This window comes from Procambarus clarkii, chromosome 65 (assembly GCF_040958095.1).
Source record: "Procambarus clarkii isolate CNS0578487 chromosome 65, FALCON_Pclarkii_2.0, whole genome shotgun sequence".
NCBI lineage: Eukaryota > Metazoa > Arthropoda > Malacostraca > Decapoda > Cambaridae > Procambarus > Procambarus clarkii.
The window spans coordinates 10,349,676-10,376,663 of record NC_091214.1 but is presented as its reverse complement, the minus strand read 5'-3'; the positions used below and the strand labels follow the sequence as shown (position 1 = coordinate 10,376,663).

General features: G+C 48.0%; 1 protein-coding gene across 3 annotated transcripts in view; it reads left to right on the top strand.

The window, feature by feature from the left end:
* LOC138349579 (probable tRNA (uracil-O(2)-)-methyltransferase) overlaps positions 1-26,988 on the top strand; it is a 143,144-nt gene that overhangs the window by 72,979 nt on the left and 43,177 nt on the right. For all 3 annotated transcript variants that reach the window (XM_069309422.1, XM_069309424.1, XM_069309423.1), the window contains 2 exons: positions 8,850-9,052; positions 12,113-12,361. In XM_069309422.1, the coding sequence (XP_069165523.1) occupies positions 8,850-9,052; positions 12,113-12,361 (452 nt within the window). The remainder of the gene's footprint in view (positions 1-8,849; positions 9,053-12,112; positions 12,362-26,988) is intronic.

Sequence of the window (26,988 nt, the reverse complement as noted above, 5' to 3'; positions counted from 1 at the left end):
CTGCCTCCCCTGCCACCACCTGCCTCCCCTGCCACCACCTGCCTCCCCTGACACCACCTGCCTCCCCTGCCACCACCTGCCTCCCCTGACACCACCTGCCTCTCCTGCCACCACCTGCCTCCCCTGACACCACCTGCCTCCCCTGCCACCACCTGCCTCCCCTGACACCACCTGCCTCCCCTGACACCACCTGCCTCCCCTGCCACCACCTGCCTCCCCTGACACCACCTGCCTCCCCTGCCACCACCTGCCTCCCCTGACACCACCTGCCTCCCCTGACACCACCTGCCTCCCCTGCCACCACCTGCCTCCCCTGACACCACCTGCCTCCCCTGCCACCACCTGCCTTCCCTGCCACCACCTGCCTCCCCTGACACCACCTGCCTCCCCTGCCACCACCTGCCTCCCCTGACACCACCTGCCTCCCCTGCCACCACCTGCCTTCCCTGCCACCACCTGCCTCCCCTGACACCACCTGCCTCCCCTGCCACCACCTGCCTCCCCTGACACCACCTGCCTCCCCTGACACCACCTGCCTCCCCTGCCACCACCTGCCTCCCCTGACACCACCTGCCTCCCCTGCCACCACCTGCCTTCCCTGCCACCACCTGCCTCCCCTGCCACCACCTGCCTTCCCTGCCACCACCTGCCTCCCCTGACACCACCTGCCTCCCCTGCCACCACCTGCCTCCCCTGACACCACCTGCCTCCCCTGCCACCACCTGCCTCCCCTGCCACCACCTGCCTCCCCTGTCGTGACGCTGAACCCCGGTTCATTCCGAACACAGCGATTACACAACACATAACACCTTGCTTCAGCAACCGTTACTACCACCGTGTACTCCTACACACACCAGACCCTTGAGGCGTACCACTAGGTTTGTACTGGAACACAATGAATGAACATATCGAAGGTAGTTAAAGGCCGTCGGGTTTTGTCATTTAATTACAAAGAATAGACTCTGACAAATAATACTATATTAATTAACATACTCTATTAGGTCAATACACTTCCAATACCTATAGACCACTTGACCTCCGCGATCACCACCCACACTCGTAACTTCCGCATTATAATCTTATCCATAAGACTTACCCACTCCGACACACCATCACCTCTGGTCAACCCAACCACTGATGACCTCATTATAACACCACACTCCATACCAGGCGTCCAAACGCCACAACACTACACCACCCACTACACATGCTACTCTACACCACACTCTACACACTACCCCACACTCTACAAACTACCATGCCCATGCACCACTACACACCACACTCTACACACTACCCCACACTCTACAAAAACTACCATGCCCATGCACCACTCAACACCACACTCTACACACTACCCCACACTCTACAAAAACTACCATGGCCATGCACTACTCTACAGTACATACTATGCTCCTTCTGTGTTCATGACCCCACGAGAGCGGGTCGGATAGCGATGTGTCACCGTCGCCTGTGGACCTTGTCCTCGGTCCTGCGAAGGCTGCTCTGTGTTATCTACCCTTGATTGCCAACTCCTCGTACCCCTACCTATGTTCTCAGCCGCTGGTGTGCTCTCCCCTGGCACACTCTCCGTAGGGTATGGCTCCTCACTTGCCTGACCGGTCAGTGTATAGACGCGGTCTGGGTGACAGGAGAACACATGCCCTGTGTTTAGCACCTTAACCTTCACTTCTGCATTCTTTTTGCTAATTACCCGACATGGCCCCACAAACTTGGGTGCCAACTTACCTTCTGCCTGAGCGTGCATCTGCTTCACGAATACCCTATCACCTTCATTGATCACCTTTACTTGGACCTTGTTCCGCGCATTATAATATGCCTCTGCTACCTCTGTCGACTTTCTTAAATGTAGTTTCACCAAGTCAAATGCCTTGGTTGCTCGCCTACAGACAACACTTTTGAAGTCTAACGCATAGCATGGCGGTTGCTTGCTTGTGAACGTCGTGAACGGAAGTCGGGGATCGAACCCATGCAACAAAAAATGCGGGGTTTCTCCCACCGACCTATTGAACGCCGTGTTGAGCGCCGACTCCACCATCGACAAACTCTGATCCCATGCAAGCACATCATCAGCAGCCAAATGCCGCAGAATACTGATTACTTCAGCATTGTGTCTTTCAACCAAACCATTCGCCGATGGTCGATATGCCAGCACTGGAGTATGTTTGAATTGATACACACTCGCGATGCTTTGAAATACTTGATTGATAAACTCTGACCCTTGGTCTGACACAACTTGTTGAGGAGCCCCAAACCTGGTTAACACACTTTCCACCATGGCCTGGGTCACATCCTCTGCCGACTTAGAACGGAGTGCACTCACCACAGTGAACCGTGTGAGTGCATCCACTGCTACAAATATGTACCTCGCCCCTGAATGAGCTTGTGGTAGCGGCCCAATGAGATCTATGTGTACTCTCTCGAAGGGAGTACTCACCTCCGGCCACCTACGCAAAGGTTCCGCCCCCAACCTATGTGCCTTGTACCTCAGACAACTGTCACAAGAGGCTACATAGACCTTGATATCTTCACCCATGGATGGCCAATAGAACCTTTGACGTGCCCTCTGCAACGTCTTGGACTCCCCTCCATGGCCTGCTGCTGGGATGTTATGACACAGATACATTGCAGTCCTCTGAAACTCCGGTGTCAAGACTGCCTGGTATACTGGTTCAGACCGTATACCCGAAACCTTACCAAGATGATACAACACCTCATCTTCAACCACAAACTCATCCACTGGGGCTGGAAGTGACTTCCTCAACTCCGCACGCTGACCCCTCAAAAACTTCCTTACCTCCCCCCACAGGGGGTGACCTTCCTGACTCCGTATCAACTCCCTCACATTCCACGACACATCTTCCTCCCCCCTTTCACTCACCACTGCTACATTGTGACACCTTGACAACGCGTCAGCGACCACATTGCTTTTCCCTGGTACATGTTCAAAGTTTGTAATGTTAAACTCTGAGAGCGAGGTAACCCACCGTGCCAGCCGCTGACAAGGCTCCTTGGACTCGAACACATACTTAAGGGGTTTGTGATCGCTTCTGAGCCAAATTTCATGTCCAAGCAAGATGTACCGGTTTCGTTGTAATATGAATGTGATCGCTAGCGCTTCCCTCTCAATCGTACTATAGTTCCTCTCTGCAGGACATAGTACTCGTGAACAAAATGCAATGGGACGCTCCCGTCCTCGCTCATCCACCTGAGCTACCACACCACCTATCGCTGCGCCAGAAGCATCCGCATACACCAGAAACGGTTTGCTAAAATCTGGGTGCGCCAAGATACTGCGAGAGCTGACAGCAGCCCTCAGTACCTGGAACGCCTGCTGTTGTTCCTTCCCCCACACGAACTCTGCAAGTCCACTGATCTCATGTAATGGTCTTGCAATTTTTGAAAAATCTTTAATAAATCGCCGATAATAGCTAACTAACCCCAGGAAAGATTTGCACTCTTTCTTGTTCTGTGGAACTGGGAACTCTTGAATATCCCTGGTTTTATCTGGCAATGGACTGATACCCATCCGGCCCACTGTATGACCCAGGAATGTTACCGATTCTCCAAAAAAACTGCATTTTTCGAAATTCACTTTGAGGTTGTGTGACCTCAACCTTAGCAAGAGTTTCCTCAAATTATGCATGTGCTCCTCTAATGACTTTCCCAGCACGATTACGTCATCGAGGTACAGCAACGCTGTGGGACCTATCAACCCCGATAATACACTCATCATTAGCCTACTGAACACAGCAGGTGCTGACTTCAACCCGAAAGGAAGTCGTTTATATTGCCAGAGCTCGTTGCACGCACTAAACGCTGTGATTTCCCTCGACTCTTCCTCCAGCGGTATCTGGTGATACCCACTGAGTAGGTCTAATGTGGTAAAATATTGTGTACCCTTCAAGTGTGTCAATGTGTCCTGTATGTTAGGTAATGGGTATGCTTCGTCTTTCGTCAGCTTGTTTATTCTGCGGAAATCTACGCATAACCTCACTCCCCCATTCTTTTTCCTGACTACTACGAGAGGGCTGTGCCACGGTGAACTGGATGGTTCAATGATATCATGCTCCCTTAGCTGGCTTATCTCCTCTTTCACCTCCCTCTGGTGTGCCACTGGTATGCTATATGCCCTCGTATATACTGGATGTGCGCCCTCTACGTCAATTCTATGTGCTCCTTGAGTAATACACCCTGGGGGTTCCCCTCTCAACGCAAAAACATCCGGGAACTCCCTGACTAAGCCCCTTAAGGCTTCCTTAACCTCCCTTTCCATGGACATCCTATCCACTATTCCCATTAATTTATCCATTCTATCCTCATCGCCCTCACTCTGACTTACTGACATGGCTGCAATAATCTCCTCCACAGGGTGCGCCCACGCTACCTGTGCATGCTTACTCAAGGTGACTGGCCACCGAGAGGGATTAAAAACCCTCAACCGAATTACCCCTTCATTTATGTCTTCAATAGTCTCCATTATCACCAACCCTGCTGGATTATCTAATGGCTCAATTTGCACAACGTCTACTCCCTTGGCTTTACATGCCATTTTAATCACTAAGGATGCTTCTCCCGGAATGGTGACATCCTTGGGTACCGTGACTGCCCACTGTATATTCTGGTCCCCAGCCGAGTTACCACAGTTACCCCTCACTACTGCTACTCCTTCTCTACTCCTCACCTTGTTAACGTCTACCGCTTGACCCCCACATACCAATTTATTCCCCCTTGCGCTGAACGCTATGGTACATGAGTATTTTTCGAGGAAATCAATTCCCAGGATAATGTTGGTATGTTTCAGCCCTATATCCTGTATTACTACAAAACTATGTTTAAACCATCTATCTTCTAGCTGGAAATCCACAGTTGTCTCACCCAACACCCGCAACGCATTATCCCCCACCGCCGTTAATCTCCTGTTGTTAGGTATCAGCCTGACGTCTGATCCTAACACGCTACGACTCATGATGGACACGGAAGCACCGGTGTCCACCAAGGCTGTATAGATAGTGCCCTTTAACCGTAAATGCACCTTTATGGGATGACCCGACCCGACAGTACACAACCACTGTCCGCCACCACCTACTGTACACACTGGGTAATTAGGCGGAACAAAAAGCTTACACTGCCAGGCCACGTGACTACCGTCACCACACAGCTTACACACTTTTGTCTGCTTAGGTCGGTCTGGCTCGTGTTTACCTGCAGTGTACCCCGTTCCCCGGGGATACCCTCTACCGGTACCCTGGTTCTGGTGGTACATTCCTGTTGCTCCCTGAGCAGGCGAGTATCGTGGTGGAGCAGGAGTGAACCTGCCTCCACGTGCCCCTTGATTATAGCCTCCTCGCTGCCCACGAGTACCCTGATGGGGTCCCCACGACACCCCACTCGTATTGTGTCCCTGGAACACCCTTGGCTCCCAGCCCTTATTATTGTTACGTCGAGGAGCACCTCGCCCCTTGCCCTTGGAATGTGTGACCCCCGCCGCGGGTCCATCCTCCACTGGCTGAGCTACTGGGGCCCAGAGCTGAGCCTGTCTCTCTTGCGTGTCTGCTAGATTTGCCTGTTCCTTAGGGGACACTTCCTTGAAAATGTCATCCTCTGTCAGTTTATGTGTCGGGCTATTCTCCGCCCAAAACACTGCATGTTTCACCGCTTCCTTAAAAGACTTAGCTTCCCTGCAGTGTAACGCACTTTCCCGCGGTAATGCACCGAAAAAAACACTCCGTTGCATAGAATCTCTTACTACCCCCGTGAACTGCGTTTCCGTCCGCTCAATCACATCACCCAAGAGTCTTATTCTATGGCCAAACGCCCTTAATTGTTCCCCTGGTTCTCGTTTAAGTGCAGCTAACTGAGCCTTTAGTTCTACTGCATCGTGCTGCACATCATAATGATCTATCAGTTCCTGCTTAAACTCGCTATAACTATTTATTTCTCTAATTTCCGCCGAGTTGAGCAGGGTCTTTGCTTCCCCTTTCACCTTGGAATATGCCAATGCAATCTTTGCCTGATCCGACCATGACCCCACACTAGTCGCCTTCTCTAGAGCAAAGAAAAATGTTCTAATATCCGTCAGTAACTGACCTTTCGAATCCCGTTTGGCGCCCCAAAACGTGGGTATGTCTCCATATACCTTAGGTCCTGCATTAGTCGTCTCATGCGTGCTCAACACATTTTTCAACCACTGTGCAACCTGCCCAATTGTCTCTGACGCTGCCGCCTGCGCCGTAAGCAACGCCGCCGTGTTATCACCACTCTCACCCTGACCGACATTACTCGTGGCCTGGCCACTGGCGCCCCTATTACTACCCGTACCCGTCATGGCTACTCGCCCCTTATGTGCTCGTTTATGAACCAGCTTGACGCTTTGCCGTACAGTAACCTTACTTGGCCTTATTCCCTTAATCTCACTAGAATCACTTATAATTTTAAGCCTCCATTAACAACGTCACTTATCAGTTATCCACACTACTGTTTCCACCCCTTAGGGGACCTTTCCCTGCCGCACAACGTGGCCACTCCACTTGGCCACACACCTTGGCCCCACACCCCACTATGGCCACTCACTGGCCCACACACCTTCCCTTCCTCCCTCCAATATCCACCGTTCTGAACACAACCCGACGTCTACCAATTCCCGAACATTCCCTCACCAACTAAACCAGTAACACACTTCCTTCATCTCTCAAAGTGTTCCAAACCTGTTTGCGCTGCCACCAAATATGTCGTGACGCTGAACCCCGGTTCATTCCGAACACAGCGATTACACAACACATAACACCTTGCTTCAGCAACCGTTACTACCACCGTGTACTCCTACACACACCAGACCCTTGAGGCGTACCACTAGGTTTGTACTGGAACACAATGAATGAACATATCGAAGGTAGTTAAAGGCCGTCGGGTTTTGTCATTTAATTACAAAGAATAGACTCTGACAAATAATACTATATTAATTAACATACTCTATTAGGTCAATACACTTCCAATACCTATAGACCACTTGACCTCCGCGATCACCACCCACACTCGTAACTTCCGCCTAAGTCCCTAATACGGAATGATTACTACAACGCTCCACACCCGGTTAGTCTTACATTCAATACTCACATACTGCAGACTTAACTTGGTCACTAAGATCACAACAGGCTCTCGCATAGCTGTCTGCTACACTTCGCTGCTGCCGCAAACGGAGAGGCGGAGGACTTCCCAGTTCCACTCCCACAATCAGACTGCCTCCAGTCAGCCATCTCCCTCAACCATTTCACCCTACCTCTCAAGGAAGGTATAATCCGATTAACCTTATCCCTAGAGAGGTAATCTTGTTCCTAGAAGCCTGACGAAGAATAATTCCTCTTTCCAGGAATTAATCATTTGGCTAAACAGCTTCGGTCTTAATCCATTGACCTTTCTTAGATATGTGATCCATAGTCTGTCTACTTACATGAACTTCCAATCATCATTCGTTAAGTGTTGTAGTAATGATCCTCTAGCTAATAATTCCTACTAACTTGTGGATTACAACACCCCTGCCACCACCTGCCTCCCCTGCCACCACCTGCCTCCCCTGACACCACCTGCCTCCCCTGCCACCACCTGCCTCCCCTGCCACCACCTGCCTCCCCTGACACCACCTGCCTCCCCTGACACCACCTGCCTCTCCTGCCACCACCTGCCTCCCCTGACACCACCTGCCTCCCCTGTCACCACCTGCCTCCCCTGACACCACCTGCCTCCCCTGACACCACCTGCCTCTCCTGCCACCACCTGCCTCCCCTGCCACCACCTGCCTCCCCTGCCACCACCTGCCTCCCCTGCCACCACCTGCCTCCCCTGCCACCACCTGCCTCCCCTGACACCACCTGCCTCCCCTGCCACCACCTGCCTCCCCTGACACCACCTGCCTCCCCTGCCACCACCTGCCTCCCCTGCCACCACCTGCCTCCCCTGACACCACCTGCCTCTCCTGCCACCACCTGCCTCCCCTGCCACCACCTGCCTCCCCTGCCACCACCTGCCTCCCCTGCCACCACCTGCCTCCCCTGACACCACCTGCCTCCCCTGCCACCACCTGCCTCCCCTGACACCACCTGCCTCCCCTGACACCACCAGGGAGAATAGAACCAGTGCAGAGTAGAGGTGCAGTAGGCACACTCAGAGAGCACTGTCTGAACACCAGAGGTCCACAGCTGGTCAACACCGTCCCAGCAAACATTAGAAATATTGCAGAAACAAAGGTGGATGTATTCAAGAGGCAGTTAGATAAGTTCTTGCAAGAAGTGCCGGATCAACCAGGCTGTGGTGGATATGTGGGCTTGCGGGCCACTCCAAGCAACAGCCTGTTGGACCAAGTTATCATAAGTCGAGCCTGGCCTCAGGCCAGTCTCGTGAAATAGAAGAACTCCCAGGTTCCTCTCCAGGTATACTCCTGGTATGCACCCTTCCTCCTCATCCTTTCACACATCTCTACCTTTGCTCACCATAGCCCATGCTGCTTGGAACATTTTGTTCCAAGTAGCGAATCTTAAACAAAAACAACATCTCCACCACCTCATCCCCACACTTCCCAACCTCTCCACCCTTCCTCACCCCTTCCCCAACTTTCAACTCGTGTACAGGTGTCCTCTAGGCTACATTCTTGCCACATATTAGCTCCCAGTTCAAGCAGGTCGTGACTGCCTTACTTCTACAACAACTAAGCCAGTGTGAGGAATTGTTTGACATGTTTCTTTGAGCAGATGGAAGAAGGAATCCAAGATAGATATAAATCATTAACATTTTATTAAACATTAAACTTAACACTTTGTTCTGCTTCTCTTCAGATAATGGTAGCGAGTCTCCTGAGGCTCGTGCCAGCACTGTGTGGTTGCAGAAAAATGTTCTTCCCAAGTTGAAGAAATGGTCAGCTGAGGTACAAGAAGGTGGAGATGTGGAGGACAAAGGGTCCCTCAAGCTAATAAATGTTCAAGAATATAATCAGTTATATCAGCAGTTGAAGATCAAATATGGAAAGGCATTGGTGAAGGTGATTACATGCTTTGCATTGTAACTAATTTTTGAATAACTTATCTTTGCTCTTGTTTACTTTTCTGGGGGAGCCCCTTCGGCTCCCCAGAGCTTATCCAGGCTCATATGCTAATGTCAGACTTTGGCATCAATCATGTGTATGGAGTTCTAGGGGCTTACCAGGGACCACGAGCCAGAACCTGGCCCCCTCAGAGAGGTAAGTTGAGCAATGGCCTATAGAAACCCCTGTGTGGTTGGAAGCATTCTATGTCTGCCATCGACCGGGTTAGGCACCCAGAAAGGTAAGCATCCCAAAACAAACCCCTATTCTGGTAAAAATTGCTACCACAAGCCGAACAAGTGAATAGAACTCCCCCTAAAAGAAACGAGCAAACGATCATGAGGTCACACGTCGCCGCGTGTGACCTCTCCCCCTCCCTAGGAGGGGGAAGGGAGAGCCCCAGACCTACCGCACCGGCTATCCACCAGTCAGTTCTTCGGCTGATGCTAGAGGCTGAGGTCGTGTGCTCTGGCTCCGGTGGTTGTTTCAGCACTGTACGTAGAGTGTGGTGACTGTCTTCTAGGTGGTGCGTGAGCTGGGAGTGATTCTCCAGTACTCGGGCTGCATGTGCCTAGGGTTTCCTTCCCTAGGTGCCCTGTAAGTACTGCCCTTGGGGCTTGGGCCACCTTCCACAAGTTCCTTGGGTTCTGCCCCTGCTAGGCCGTTACCTGCTTGGTTTTCAGCCGTCCTTTGATTGCTCAGGTGTTCTGTCTCCCTTGCTCGCCTTAGGGTTAGGGGCAGTTTGCACTGGTGGAGCGCAGGGTACTGTGCAGCTTGTTTTCACTAATCATGGTGGCCGGCTCTGTTCCGCCTGGGTATGCTGTCCTCTTGCGGGGTTTTCTTTTTCTTTTTGTTTGTCTGCCTTGGGGGGGGGGGGGAAGTCTGCCTTCGTTCTTGCCCCCTGTGTACTGAATATTCTTCCTTCTTCCAGTGGTGCCCCCTGCTAGATCCCTGTGAGTGTACACATCATGGGGTTTCAGTTCTTAGAAGGTTGTTTGGTAGACTTGGGCGCCGGTTAGCAGTACCACAAATATATTTTAAATTATTTGTTCTATGTATTTCCAATGCAGTTTTATTTGTTTCTTTTATCATACATGATGCATATTTGTGACATTTACAATATGTATACAGTAGAATGTTCATAATGTTCCATGGAACTGTGATACATGTGTCAGTAATGTGTCCACAATAAATGTTTATTGTCACAATATTACATGGTAAAAATTCACTAAAATTACAATATGTACAGTTTCACACACTATTTACACAGTAACACACTGTATACACACTCAGTACTTTGGAGGTGTGTAATAATCAACGAAGTAGTCCATGGTACACAGCGCGACTTTGCTCTCGTTGCACCAGGTACAGATAGATTTTCGCTTCATGTCTCATTGTTCTGTGTGCTTGCAAATAACGCACTCACGTACACCCTTGGCTTTAGTACTTGTAGGTGGTATGTAGCCTAGCTTGTAAAGCATAAGGTAGTATTGAGACGATTTTAGGAAAAGCTCAAATTGTAAGGTAGTCTTGAAAAGATCGCTTTGTATGGTCCCACACAGGAAGAGATTCAGCTAGCCTCAAAGAGTGTCCGTCAGTCAGGAAGAGATTCAGGTATTCTTGAAAATATCTGTGGAAAACACCACCATGGAAGCCGCTAACACTGTTCATCTATGCTGCTTGTATCAGATGTATCATCACTGAACGCAGAAAACGATTCATCTATGTATCATCTATATAAATTGGAGATGGCAAGGGTGGGGCTCAGAGCTACAACTGGATACGCTCGCTGTATCATGCTCATAGGTGCTGTATCACTTTTATCCGACCGTTGTGTTAAGTGCTTATTGCGCCTAGCTTCACCAATATTATAACCCTTATGTTCTTCAAACAATAAGGTCTGAATTTCACCTACTGAGCCCAATCTTTCAACACCGTGTCTGACAGGTGTTTGGGAGCCAGAGGCACGTGTGCCACAAATAGTTGCTCACACAGTACTAACCCAGCCAGCAGCCCTTGTCTTTCATATTTGTTATAGCAAAAGGTTCGTTCAGTGTTTGTTGGGTAGGCTGCTCCATTATGACAATCTTTCTTTGTTTCAAATGTGTTCCAATTGTTTTGTATTTGTCACTTATGTCTCAATAATGGAGCAGCCTACCCGACAAACACTGAACGAACCTTTTTGACATTTGTTGTACTTCAAAAATTTCATTTCTTTTTTTTCTACAAAAACGTCAATACTTTGCAACATCTCAGCAGTCACCCCTTTATATCCCAGCATCATTAGCATCTTTAAACAAGAACAACATAATTTATGTGCATCGTCGGAGGCGTCCGAGAATGTGCAAGAAGCAGCGCGACCCCACCATGTGGTGTTGACGTTACTCAAACGAGCGCTCGCCGTACGGGATGATTTGACACCAATCGGGCCCAAAATGTTCGCCTTTTGGGGCGATCGTTATGTGAGGTACCACTGTATATGCTAGCTCTATCTAAAAATCCAACATTCTGTTTGTAACTCATTTTGTATGTACAGTATGTACTTTTACATTATTATTATTATTATTATTACTGTAATTATTATTATTATTATTATTATTATTATTAAGATTATTATTATTATTTCATGGTTTTGAGTTACTTTGATCTCCAAGCTTCCCCTCACTTTATAAGAGACAACCAGATCCTGATCCTGGCTCACAGAAGGCTCAAGTGGCGGCAGCTCCAGTCCTATATCCACTTGGAGCTACTGAAATGGCTCTACACGATATTATGATTTCTGGCTAATACAAATTTCCGAGTTCAATGAACTGGATCCAATTCAAGGTGGATAACTGGGTGTCCACTGTAACTGTGTGGGGTGACCAATAACCATCAGGTTTACTCTAGATCATCGTGTGTTGCACTTTGTCTTAAAGAACCTTCATCGTTATATATTTGGCATGTATATAAAATGTATGTTTTTTATTTTTTTTGCACTCTGAAATAGAGAACTTAATTAAAGCAAATGCCTTACAGATGTGGCCAGAGACTACAGATCCTCTGAAGTACGTGTATGAGGATATTGCCATTGCCACCTATTTGATTTTGATTTGGCAACAGGAAAGAAAAAAGAAAGGACTAACTACCAATCAAACCTTTGTTGACTTAGGTTGTGGCAATGGCCTTCTTGTCCACATCCTGTCAAGTGAAGGGCATCAAGGACTTGGAATAGATATCAAAAAGCGTCATATTTGGGATATGTTTCCAAAGCACATTCAACTGAAGGTAATAGAACTACCGGGTATATATATATTAGTTTAAATTAACAACATTTGTGCCTCGATGAAAGATTAACAACTGGACTACTGTATATCGGCTTAACCCCGAGTGCTGAATACACTGATTCGTTTAACACTCTTACACTAACTTTGATGGCAGAACAATAAATCTGTAAATAAATGTATAAAATTATTTTATTTTGAAATTAATTTTGTAAATAAGACCTATTTGCAAAAGTAGAATTTTACAACATTTTGCTTAGTCATATTCAGGTAAAATGAATTTTACATCTTGATGAATTGATTGTAAAACGTTTGTGTATGACTTGAAATTCTAGAATTGTATGCATCAGTGTGTTCTCTGTGTGAGCCCGTCAGTGGCTTCCTGAAGTTATGTCGCAGAGATTGCTCCGTTCTGATGGGTCACATCAGAGGCAGGAGTTGTGTTTGGCCTGATGGGGATCAGAGCCAGACCTTGGCTTCCCTCACTGAGGCACAGAGAGCATGGGACAATTTCCCCATCCCCAAATAAAAAGCATCCAAGAAGTCAGTGAGACTTTACAGAAAACTGGAGAGTTCAAAGAAAATAAAGCCTTGAAACTGCCAAACAACTCTGAAACCATTTGTATTGCACAGGGGATTCACTCAAACTAGCTAAAAACTAAAAGTACAGATTGACGCCTGGCCCCTGCCCACAGCTGGCTCCCAAGTTCGGTTCTGTTGCTGATATTTTGGTGGAAAGTTCTATCAGTAGTGTTCTGGGTGTCAAACATGGCAAGCCCCTCTGTTTCAATCTGAGTGCTGGCCATCCTTGGACTTTGTCCTTTGGGGCCATTTGCTTTGTGTTTTGTTTCTTTCTTTTAGTATTTGCCTTAGTGTTTTTTCTAGCTTGTGTGAGCTTTGCTTTAAGTTGCATGGTTCAGGGTTTACTTCCCTGGGTGCTCACTACTGCTGCCCTTGCACTGACAGTTACATTCTCTACTGTGTCTAGGAGTTTGGCCCTGAGAGGCCAGGCCACTCTGGTGGAGTCATGCTTTGGGCTGTTCAGTGGTCTTTGACTCCTTTGTTTTGGCCCTCGGCTGGAGGGGGTGTTCTGTCGGTTGTGCTTGGCCACACTGAGGTTCATATGCTTGGTTTATGTGGTGCGCCACATTTGTCACTCGCTGCATTTGGTGTCTGTTCTTATGAAGAGCAGTTCTGGTGCCTGGGTGCCCTGCTTGGTTAGCAGCCTTCAGGTCATGGTAATTCCCTCTTGGATCTTTGGCATGGGCCGTTATGGATTGACCCATCGTGCCCAAGTGCTAGCTTGAAGGGTAGTCGTACCTAGTCCGGGTGGTTCCCCAGGGTTCATTTCCTTGTTCCCTTGGGTTCCTTGAATTAATCCTTCCAGACGTTTCTTTCCTTCTGTTTTCCCAGCAGAGGCTTGGAAGGTCCTTGTGGCTTACCTCCTGCATGACCCAGTTTATTCCTTGGTTATCGATCTGGCCTCCTTTAAGTTCGAGTTGTCTTCTCCTTGTTGGATGCGTTATGAGGTTCCAGAGTCATCCTGACTGGGAGACTGTCCTTTGTTTTCCCTTGAGGCTTGAAGTGGTTTTGCCATACCTGCATGCCTGACTGGTAGAAGGTGTTGACTGTGTTGCAGGTGCTTCTTGGGGGGTTGCTTCTTTATTTTCTTCAATTTTTCATGGATATGATACCAACATCAAATCATATATCAGACGTCACCCTATCCCCACTAGATTTTGAAGAAGCCATAAACAGTATGCCTATGCACTCTGCACCAGGCCCGGATTCTTGGAACTCCATATTCATCAAGAACTGTAAAAAACCACTATCGCAGGCCCTTCACATTCTGTGGAGACAAAGCCTAGATACTGGCGTTACCCTCACATACTAAAAACAGCAGAGATAGCACCACTCCATAAAGGAGGAGATAAGGCAGAGGCAAAAAATTACAGACCGATAGCACTAACATCGCACATCTTAAAAATTTTTGAGAGAGTGCTAAGAAGTAAGATCACAAAATACATGGAATCACAGCATCTCCATAACCCCGGACAACATGGTTTCAGAACAGGGCGCTCTTGCCTGTCGCAGTTGCTGAACCACTATGATATGGCATTAGATGCTATGGAAGACAAACAAAACGCTGATGTAATTTACACAGATTTCACAAAAGCTTTTGATAAATGTGACCATGGTGTTATTGCACATAAAATGCGTTCAAAAAGAATTACCGGGAAAATAGGCAGATGGATCTACAATTTCCTGACTAACAGAACCCAATGTGTAATAGTCAACAAAATAAAATCCAGTCCATCAACCGTGAAGAGCTCAGTCCCCCAGGGTACTGTGCTTGCTCCAGTACTTTTTCTCATCCTCATATCGGACATAGACAAGAACACAACCTATAGCACTGTATCATCCTTTGCAGATGACACTAGGATTTTCATGAGAGTTGACAACATAGAGGACACGGCAAACCTCCAATCAGATGTAGATCAGGTCTTTCTATGGCTACAGAAAATAATATGGTGTTTAACGAAGATAAGTTCCAACTCATGCGCTACGGAAAAATTGAAAATATAAAAACGGAAACCACTTACAAAACTCAGGCAAATCATAACATAGAACGAAAAGGCAATGTAAAGGATCTGGGTGTACTCATGTCGGAAGACCTTACCTTTAACCCTTAACCCTAAAACTGCGCAACGCGCCTGCAGGCTCACGTCTGGTTTGCGCAACACGCCTCCGGGTATTTGTATTTTTCACGTTCCATTCAAAACTCCCGCGGCTACATGGGGTTCACATCAGCTTCCTCAGGGCTCTTGTAAACAGACGCCATCTTTAAAAAAAATTATGGTCCACATTCCCGGGTGTGGGAGCCTCAATAGTGTGTGAGCAACCAAGGCTGGCGCTCGCAGCATGAGCGCACAGCACTGCTGTTCAGCATGTGACCACAGCATCGCCTAATAATGTCAAAATATATATATAACTTGTATTATTTAGCTATGATAGTGTTATATTAGAGCCTGAGTGTGATAATGACTGGGTACAATGTTCAAATATCAGTGATTCAATGCTGTTCACGATGTTCACAGCGCTAGCCACAGCACCAGAGCTGTGCACCAGAGCATTATTTCGTTCATCTAGGAATCTTCAAATGATTTCTTAGGTTCTTTTTCAAAATAAACGTGTGGTCAATTATTCATTTACAGGAATTAGTGACCAGGATTGTGATAATAGCAGGATTGTGGTTATAATTAGCGTTGTGCGTAGTATTGTGGAAGGAGGAATTTTGATGAGGGAGGGAGGGCGAGAATTGAGGTAGCCTCATTGTGTGTGTGTGGCTGCCACTCTTGTTTTGCTCACCATACTAGCTTAGTGGTTCGATATGGGCAACACATATGTACATGGGTATATATAGTGTGTGTATATAGTGTAAGAACAGCAACAGGAGAATGTTGAGAGGAGCTATTTTGGTGAGGGAGGTGACGTAATCGTAGCGTCGTCTGCTGTGTGATTTTTCATGCAGTGTATGGTGGCCACTGTACTGTTTGGACACAATACCGGGTTACTTATTGCATAGTTCTGGTAAATAAAACATGTAGATAGGTATATAGAACATGTGTAATAAGAACTATAGCAATATGGTGGGAGGAGCAATGTTGGCGAGTAAGATGTTGGAGTGAGGGAGACTGGCTGGGTGTGGCTGCTCTCACTCAAGGTGTTCTGAATGTGTTCATGGCCAAATGATCCTATTGGCCCATACGAGGCAGCTGCTATATGAAGCAGCCGCTACGCGATGTTCTGAATGTGTTGATGGTAAATGTATATAGTGTGTGACAGTGTATAGTGTGTACATATGTTGTAAATATACATAAATGAACATGAAACATTGGTGTGAATAACTGTATGATGGGAGGGGCAATGTTGGCGAATACAATGTTGGAGAAGTGAGGGAGGGCTGGCTGGGTGTGGCAGCTCTCACTCGCGGTGTTCTGAACGTGTTGATGGTGAATGTATATAGTGTGTGACAGTGTATAGTGTGTAAATAGATTGTATATATACACAAATTAGCATGATACATAGTAAATATGTGCTGCATATGTGTACACAAGTTTCATGCACGTAACACAGTGTCTATGGACAGTACGGATGTTGTACTGCAATATTATAGTGTACGTGTTCATTATACATTGGATTGGCACATAAAAACAATGAAAATGTATTTGGAAAGGTGTGCAGAAAATGAACGAAAATATATTCGCGGCAACTCGCGCACCCCGCCCCGAGCGCCCCACCGCCCCCGAGAGCTTATGGCACGGGCGCACGGGGAATGATGACGTCACGCCCCAACTTCCGGACCCCATAGCAGCCAAAGTAAGTACAATTTCGACTTTTTTTTACATACCCATACTGAGGGAAAGGTTTTTGACACTTTAAAAAGAAAAAAATAATTTTTTTCAGAGAATTTATTTCCTGCGCACTGCGGGGGTGTCACATTTGGAGGCAACACAATTAAGGGGTTAAAGTGCGCATCACGTCATATGACGTGTTGGAAGTTGTTCCAGTCAACTGCGCATCACGTCATATGACGTGTTGGAGTACTACGCAAGATTTAAACGGCCCGCGGATACACGGGGTTCACCACACCTTCATCAGGGCTCTTGTAAACAGACGCCATTTTTTAAAAAAATCATGGGCCAAACTCCCGGGTGTTATTGGCCTTAGTATTGAGTGAGCAACCAAGCCTGACGCACGCAGCATGAGCTAACAGCACTGCTGTTCAGCTTGAGACCACAGCATCACCTAAAAATGCCAAAATATACTTGTTCATGCTATTATGTAGCGATGATATTATTACAGAAGACCCCTGACTGATAAAACTGACCAGGGTTCTGATAATAGCAGGATTGTGGTGATATTTAGCGCTGTGCGCCATGGAGGGAGGAGTAATGCTGTGGGAGGGAGGATAGTGGCGATGTCTTCTAGCTGTGTGTGGCCACCTTTTATTGACTGCACTCATCATACCAGCTTAGTATGTTCGCTATGGTGAACACAAATGTAGATACTTGTATATAACGTGTGTATAGAGGGTATAAACAGCAAGAGAAGGTTGTGAGCCGCCATTTTGGTGAGGGCGGTGGTGTCGTCTGCACGACGCCACCGTGCAGACAACGGTGTTGTTTACTGGTTACCACGATGGTCTTTGGGCACCATACCAGTTTACTTGTACAAGTATGGTGGATAAAACAGGTAGATATTTACATATAATGTGTGTATATAGCATAATAACACCACACAGTATTGTTAGAGGAGAAATATTAGTGCGTCTGGCCTTGAGGGCGGCAGCCATCAGCTGACTGTGTGAGGTCCTACGTCTTTGTGCTTTTACTCACCATACAAGCTTAGATGTACAGTTATGGCGAACAAAACATGTAAATACTTATATATTACGTCTGTATATAAAAGCAAAAGCGGTATGATGGGTGGAGAATGGTGGCAAGTCAGGTGAGGTGAGGGAGGGAGGGAGTGGCAACCAGTGGTGGGCTGCCACTGGCTGCCACTCAGCATACCAACTTAGTGGCTCGTTATGGTGAACACGAATGTAGATACTTATATATAGCGTCTGTATATAGTGAATAAAAGCAAAAAACAGTATTGTGGGAGGAGAATGTGGGTGAGTCAGGTGACTTGAGGGAGGGAGAAAGTAGCAACCAGTGGCGGGCTGCCACTGCCACTCAGCATGCCAACTTAGTGGTTCGTTATGGTGAACACGAATGTAGATACTTATATATATAACGTCTGTATATAGTGAATTATAGCAAAAACAGTATTGTGGGAGGAGAATGTGGGTGAGTCAGATGACTTGAGGGAGGGCGTGAGTGGCTAGCTGGTACACGGCGGTCACTCCTCGTTACTTTTTGACTCATAGTAGCTACTTAGTGGTTTGTTATAGTGAACAAAACATGCAGATACTTATATATAACCTGTGCTTATAGTATAATAACCGACAAAGTATTTGTTCACTGAATGATGAACATAATTGAATCAACAATATGCACACCATATTTTTGAGTACAGCAATGATTCATTCATTTTATTATATAAATATATCAAACTACACACTATTGAATAATATTACAGCAAAAAAACTATGAAAAATCAATCGGAGATATTGAAATAAATAGGTAATTATCTCTTTGTGGCAACTCCGGCCTGACAGCTGGCGAGCAACAGACCGCCTGGGACGCATGCTGAGTGAGCGCCTATTTTTTGCCAGACTTCCCCGCCCTATAGCGGGCAATATATGCCACTTACGATTTTTTTATTATTTTTCCTGTGATCAGTGAACACAAATTAACAGGTTAGGAAGAATTTTTTTTTTTTTTTTTTTTTTTTTTTTTTTCAAAATTACATGCGCCTGTGAGGAAGAAAGGATATTATACCCCTAGCATGTTAAGGGTTAAAGAACACAATAAAGTAGCCATCACAACTGCAAGAAAAATGACAGGTTAGATAACAAGAACTTTTCACACTAGAGATGCTATACTGATGATGATACTTTTCAAAACGCTTGTGCTCTCTAGAGTGGAATACTGCTGCACAATGACAGCCCCTTTCAAAGCTGGAGAAATTGCTGACCTGGAGAGCGTGCAGAGAGACTGCTAGAATCCACTCAGTAAAACATCTAAATTACTGGGACCGACTAAAGAGCCTAAATCTGTACTCCTTTGAATGCAGGCGGGAGAGATACATAATAATTTACACATGGAAAATAATTGAGGGGCTGGTCCCAAACCTGCACACAGAAATAACATCACATGAGACCAGAAGACATGGCAGGATGTGCAGAATACCCCCGTTGAAAAGCAGAGGAGCAACAGGTACTCTGAGAGAGAACTCTATCAACATCAGAGGCCCGAGACTGTTCAACACGCTTCCACTACACATAAGGGGCATAACTGGCAATCCCCTCACATTGTTCAAGAGAGAACTGGATAAGCACCTCCAAAGGATACTTGATCAACCAGGCTGTGACTCATACGTCAGGCTGCGAGCAGCCGCATCTAACAGCCTGGTTGATCAGTCCAGCAACCAGGAGGCCTGGTCGACGACCGGGCCGCGGGGACGCTAAGCCCCGGAACCACCTCAAGGTAACCTCAAGGCAAGGGGGTTCTCTTGAGCCTCTCGATGCATGCCTCTTCGTTCCTGCCCTTCTCGGTGATGTGGGTCTTGTGCAGCTGCATGCTCAGGTTCATCTTATGTTGGCTGCTTTGGTTGCTGGCATACCTGTTTGCACTTGACTTCTGTCATGTAATTCTTAAGTATCCTGGGGCTTTATTCTGATTCGCTCTTGGAGTATGTTGTGACGCTCGATGAGGTTTCTCATGCAAGGGTTTTGGTTTCTGCGGCTTCAGCATCAGCTGCCATCCTGAAGTTGTATACTTTTATTCTCCAGGAAGCAGTTTCCTCGAGAAAATCCGTAGGAGCCATGATGTGGGTTTGAACCTATGTGATGGGTGTTCTCACGCTCACGCTCTAGTGACTAGACCACAACATAGTACAGTATAAGGACTGCAACCTGGAGTTCAGTATAACTCCTTAGACCATGTTATGGTCTAGTTGCTAGAGTGTGCGTGAGTGGGAACACCCACCGCATTGGTTCGAACCCCCATCACGGCTCCTACAGATTTTCTCATTGATGCAGTCATGTTAGTGTGATTACTGTGTGTATTGAAAGAGGAGCATCTGAGGTAGAACATTCTTAGATGATAGAGCCAGAGTGTATGGGGGATTGTGTGAAAATCCTATTCCAGCTTCAGTGGAAGCCTCAGGAAATCCTTGTGTGTTCAGTAGAACTCCAGGCTGCAGTCCTTGTATCATGTCATGGTCTAGTTAATAGCAACTGTGCGTGGGAAAACCCACCACATAGGTTCAAACCCTCATCACGGCTCCTATAGATTTTTCTCATTGATGCAGTCATGTTATTGTGATTACTCTGTGTGAAGCAGTTTCCTTGTTTTTTGCCTCCCGTCTCACGTGTTGGCAAGCTATTTTGGCCCGGTCTCTGGATTTGGCATGGGCCCTGGATCACACTTCAGCTTCGTCTTTTAGTTATTTTCTCTTTCCTGAGGACATTGTACCAGTTTTTTGCCTGCAGCTGCTGTTGGTTGCTGTCCTGTGTCGGATTTGTTGTGTGTCCGTGGTGGTTGGTCTCAACTTTTCCGGCAATTTGATAGAGCCAGAGTTTCGCCTGCTGTTGGTTGAGGTGGGTTCTCTGCGGTGCCAGCAGCTGTTTTCATATGCGCTTCCCTATGCCTTCAGATACCTTCGAATGCCTTCTTTGTCTGATCGGCCATGTATTTGCTCTGCTTGGAAGGCTGGCTCTCCTGGTTCTCGTCAGTTCTTTTGCGGACTGAGAGGGGGGGGGGAGGCTAGCTCAGGTTGCCAGCTCTTGGTCCCATGATTTGTGGGCTTTTCAGATCAAATCTTATAGCCTGTGGTGGAGTTGGTTAGTCCCACCTCCTCCAGGGGGTTTGGGGCTTTTGGGGGATGGTCTCCACTCCTTACCATTGCAGAGTCGTCTTGGAGTGGATCCGAGATGACTCGACCCAAATGAACCCGTCCCTGGACCGAATTCTTTCTTTTCTTTCATCTGCATATTTTACTGTGGTCCCTTCAGTTTTAGTTTGTTTACACAAAACATTGTTTTTGGTTTCTCTGACTTCTGGTTGTCGGGTGGGTGAGCATTATTTTCTTCTTTGATGCTGGGGCTTTTGTTCTTTTGCCCTGGTGGATGTTTTGTTCATTTGCAGCTGGCTCTTTCATTTCTGCCAAAGGATGAGTTGGTTGGTTTCCAGAGTGATCCCTTGGTCATGAACGCTTGGTTAGTTCGGCTGGGGGTGTAACATGCACTTCTAGTGCTGGTTTTGCGCAGCTACCCTCATGCCACCAGCTATGCTTCGACAGACTCTTTGTGGGTTGATCTGATTTCCCTGGGTTCCTTTTTTCTGGGGGGAGCCCCGTCGGCTCCCTGGAGCAATCCAGGCTGATGTGGATATATTAGATTTCTGGTATCAGTCAGTGTGCATGGAGTTCTAGGCTTACTGGGGACCATGAGCCAGAACCTGGCCCCCCCATCCCTCAGAGAGGCACGAGGAGCAATGGCCTATAGAAACACCCGTGTGGTTGGAAGCATTCTATACCTGCCATTGATCGGGTCAGGCACCCAGAAAGTTAAGAGCCCCAAAACAAACCCCCTATTCTGGTGAAAACATTGCTACAAAGAGCTGAACGAGTGGACAAAACTACCCAAATGAAAACAAGCAAACTAGCATGACGTCACCACATTGGCGCACTCCTGTCTGTACAACCCCCCCCCATCCCCGGGAGGGGGAAGGGGGAGACCCAGACCTTCACGCTGGATACCCCACCATTCAGTTCTTGGCTGATGTGATACTGAGAAGGTTGTGTGCATCTGGTTCCAGCAATTGTTTCAGTTCTGTGCCTTATGGTGTGGTGCTGTCTCTATGGTCGGTGTGCAAGTCAGGAGTAATTTCTTCAGTACTCAGGTTGCATGAGCCTAGGGTTTCCTTCCCTAGGTGCCCTGTAAGTACTGCCCTTGGGACTTGGGGCCATCTTCCACAAGTTGTCTTGGGATCTACCCCCGCTCTTTCTTTTGCTACTCGGTGATTGACCGCCCTTGGAGTCAGCTGGGGTTTCTGTGTTTCCCTGTTTGTCTCTCGCAGGGTAAGAGGTAGTTTTTGTCACTGGTTGGGGTGCAGGGTACTGTGCAGCTAGTTATCACTTCACATAGCAGCCGGCTCTGTTCCGCCTGGGTATGTTGTTCTTTTGCGGGGGTTTTCTTTTTCTTTTTGTCTAGCTGCCTGGTGGGGGGGGGGTCTACCACTTGGATGGTCATACTATATTGTTATTTGGTGGTCCTCTGCTGGGGCCCCCTATGTGTGTCCATGTTCCGGGGGCTCAGCTTTAGCAGATTGCTTGGTAGTTTGTGGCACGGGTTAGCAGTACCCTGCCTGGGCTTCCCTTAGCAAAATATGCAACTAAGGGCCCTGGGAAACCCTGCGGGGGCTCTTTGGTCCAATGGATGCAACCCTCCTGATTCCCCCTCTCGCTTCATGCTAGGATTAAGGTTGCTCTGTCCCCCTTGTCTTGGGGTGAAGGTCACTGGTTGTGCCACCGCCATGCTTTTGACCCAGTCGTGTGAGTTTTGGAGTTTGGTTGCTTGTACGTACTCCAGTTCACCAAATCTACTGATGATCATAAGTGGGTGCAGGCTAGGTTCCAGTTGCTGCAAGCGATACAGTAGGTTGGTTGCTTCCCCGGATGCCCCGAGACTGCCCCGCTTTGGTTATAGGGACCCAGACTTGGGGCTTTTAGTCGCATCAGCTTTGGTTCCATCTGCACCCTCTTGTCCTTCCCTTTCTATTGTGCGTCCTGGTCCTTTTCCCTTGCTTCCGGCTCCGAAGTGTCTGAGGGTTTTGGAGTAGGGGCAAGGTTAGTTGGTGTTGAGACTCGGGCAGCTTCAGGGATGTCCTCTTCCGGGGTGGTGGCGGAGGCATTCGAGCCTGGTCCTCCAGCCTGAGCTTCTGGGTCTGACCAATGAGCCCCCCTTCGTTCCTGCTTTTTCGGCGGTTCCTGCCTTTCCTTTAGAGGCGGAGGGTTTGGAGGACGGTTCGGCCCCCGGGTCCTCGGGGTGAGGTTCTGGTGGTGGGGTTGACTTCGGGGCCTTGGGACCCGTTAGACCTCACTTGGGTTTTTGTACCCTCAGAGCAGGGCTTGGTGTTACATGAGTGGGGTTCTCTTATTCTCCCTTCTCGTACGAATTGGATTTGGCGTCTACCCCCTCCCTGGGGTTCGGTTCAGTGATCCCGTGGGTTCTTCGGTTCCGTTTTTCCGTAGGTTTTCGGCCTCCTACCCCATGTGGTGTGGGAGGCCATTGCGGCTTGTCGCCTGCGCAACCTGGATTATGCCTTCGTAATGGATCCGCATTCATTCGTGTATGGATCATCTTGTCCTTACTGGGTTTGTTATGAGGTTCCAGAGTCTTCCTGGTTGACAGATAGCCCTATCTTTTCGTTGGAGGCTTGGTATGCATTCTGTCGGCCCTGCACACTTGAGTGGTGGGAAGCTCGTATGGTGTTGCAGGTTTTCCTGAGGGTCGATTTTGAGCATCTCGGTGTGTGCTTGTTCGCCCCTGCCCTTTCATGGGATGTTGGTGTGGTGCAGCTTCATGTGCAGGTTTTTTCCCTTTCGGCTGCATTGGTCACGGAGGTCTTACGCGCGCATGGCCTGTTGGCTTCGGCCATGTGTTTCTTTTCCCTGCTCGAGCTGTCCTCGGACTGGTTTGAGGAGTATGTGGAGGCGCTTGGGGCTGCCTCTGGGTCTGGTGTGTTGCCCTCTGCGGTGTGTTAGTCGTCTGTATTGTTGAAGCTGTTCGCACCGATCCTGAGGGATGCGGTTTCTGTTTTTTGCTTTCCGTCTTGTGTGTTGGCAGGCAGTGCTCGCTTCTTCTTTGGAATCCACTTGGGCCCTGGCTCTTAGGTTCTCTTTGCCCTTTTGCCTGTTGCTGTTTGCAGAATCTGCGGTTGTGTAGTATCTGCAGGCAGCTTCATCTAGTTGCTATCCTATGTCGGACTTGTTGGTTCTCCAGGGAGGTTCATGATGGGGGGGAGGGCCATCCTGGAGGGGCCATGCCAGGGCTCGAAGTTTCTCCCATCATGGTAGGCTCATGGTACCAGATTTGGTCCCGGCACAGTCTTCAGAACCGTCCGTTTCTAGTCGGTGTGGTGATCGACCTGTGCGCCGCCTTGGTTCTTGTAAGAGACGTCAGCCCTTTCGTGGTTCGTCCCATTGACGGGGCAATGGTGGGGGAGGCTCGCCCTATTTGCTCACATCTGGACTCAAGATTTGTGGGCCTTTTGGGTCGTTTTGTGTGGCCTGCGGTAGCGTTGGGAGGCCCCTCCTCCTTTGAGGAGTTCAGAGTTGGCAGGACAGGCCTCTTCTCCTATGCTCTGTCAAGTCATCTCGGAGAGGGTTCACTTGGGCATGGTCGAAACGACCTTGTCCCCCCCAGGTTAGTTTCCTGCCTCTTTTCGGTTCTGAAGCGAGACTGTGCAGACCTCAGGTTCATTCTGGACTTGTCCCGTCTGTTTAGGGGAAAGGAGGGGGCAGTAAACCCATGGGTTTATTGCCCCTCCTTTTGGATGATTACTCTGTCCTAGATATGTCTTCAGTTGGAGCCGGGAGCTTGGATGGTGCCCCTGGACATCAAGGATGCGTATTGGCATATCCTGGTTCATCCGGGGTTCAGGGACTGGCTTGGTTTTGTTGTGGGGCTTTGGGGGTACCGCTTTCATTGCCTTCCTTTCGGCTTGAATCTGAGGCCTCGCCTTTTTACAAGCCTTACTCGGATCGTGGTGGCCCGTCTGCGTCATTTAGGTGGTTTGGGTTTTGGCCTATTTCGCCAACTGGCTGGTGTGAGCTCCCAGCCGATCCGTGTGTCTGCTCGTCAGGGATTTGGTTCTTTCCTAGCTCGCCGGGTTTGGGTTCCTGGTGAACTGGCGGAAGTTCCATATGGTTCCCTCTCAGGTTCGGTCTTGTGTGGGACACTCAGACCGCTTCCTTGTCTCTTTCTCTGGTGGCTCTGCTTCAGCTGCGTTCCTGCCTTCACCTGTTTTTGAAGGGCTCCCATATCACGCGGCAGTTGCTCGAAGGTTTGTACGGGAGCCTAAACTTTGCCACAATGGTCTACCCAGTGGGATGGGTTTGGCTTCATCGGCTGTTCTGTTTCCTTCATGGACCTCCATTCCGCCTCTCTCGCAACCACTGGGTTCGGCCTTCGGGGGCTTTGCATCAGTTGCTGCGTCACCAGCTTCCTCTTCGGGTTTTTCGGGGTTCAGTGCTGTGGCACCTACCCGCGCCCTCGCTCTATGTGTTCATGGATGCATCTTCTCTTGGCTGGGGCATTGTGACCAGTGCTCACCAGGCCGAATAAGTAGGCTGGGGTGAATAAGTAGGCTCCTTGTCATCCTTGACTGCCATCAGCTCCCCAAGACATAACTGTGACGTGCTTATCTCTGAAGCTAGACACAGATATAATGAAATAATCAATGATGGAGTCAGAGTCTGTCTCCTGTGGATTCCTTCCCATATTAGTCTCCGATTGCATGATAGAACTGATGAGTTGGCCAAAATTTTTGCTCGTAAAGAGGGAATTGATTACCAACTTGGTCTGCCTTTGAGCAGCCTGAGGGCAGTAATATTCCGGGAACATCAACTTAATTTCGGAGACTTAAGGTAAAGTGAAATTCACACCAGTTCCTCCATCTGTCATCATTCTATTATGCAGGAAGTATGGGTCTGGACCACGTCTATGGGTCATCCAATAAGGTTAGCAGACTTTTAGATGTTACCACTGCTAGGCTTAGGCTCGGCTACAAGTACCTCTGGGAGTTTGTAACATCTGCTGATGTAGATTTGACTAAATGTAAACTCTGTCAGCAGAACTATTTGCATACTTTGTGTCATTATATAATGAAATGTGAAAAAATTGCAGAATTTAGAGATAACACCATCAATGGTGTCCAAGAAATGTGTAAGTACTTAAATGAACAAATCCACAAGGGCCGTGACAAGGATTCGAACCTGCGTCCGGGAGCATCCCAGACACTGCCTTAATCGACTGAGCTACGACAGGGACTCGGGTGCAGGGGGGGGGGGTTGTGTAAAAGCCTGGTTTGTGCCTCGGAGAGGCTACGGGATCCAGCAAGTTCAGTAGAACTTCGGTTTCAACCCTTTTAACCCTGTCGTAGCTCAGTCGATTAAGGCAGTGTCTGGGATGCTCCCGGACGCAGGTTCGAATCCTCGTCACGGCCCTTGTGGATTTGTTCATTTGATGCATCACGTTAGTGTGATCTCTGTGTGTGATGTGTAAGTACTTCATTCATAATGATGTGCCGCCCGAAATTGTAGTGAAGTATCCAAAATGTGCTTATTGTAGGTAATGCATGCACATGACTGTAAAGCTGCCGCCCAATTGGGTGGGTGTACAGCAAGACTAGTATTATTTTTTTTTTTTTTTGAGATATATACAAGAGTTGTTACATTCTTGTACAGCCACTAGTACGCGTAGCGTTTCGGGCAGGTCCCTGGAATACGATCCCCTGCCGCGAAGAATCGTTAAGTAACTGTGTGACCCACAATAGATGTAAAGTGCCTTGTATAGTGACTGTTGTGAGCTTCTTGTTGAATAACTTGTGATACAAAAGATTATATAAGATTAAAAGTGTGTAATTACCTAAGTGTAATTACCTAAGTGTAGTTACAGGATGAGAGCTACGCTCGTGGTGTCCCGTCTTCCCAGCACTCTTTGTCATATAACGCTTTGAAACTACTGACGGTCTTGGCCTCCACCACCTTCTCACTTAACTTGTTCCAACCGTCTACCACTCTATTTGCGAAGGTGAATTTTCTTATATTTCTTCGGCATCTGTGTTTAGCTAGTTTAAATCTATGACCTCTTGTTCTTGAAGTTCCAGGTCTCAGGAAGTCTTCCCTGTCGATTTTGTCAATTCCTGTTACTATTTTGTATGTAGTGATCATATC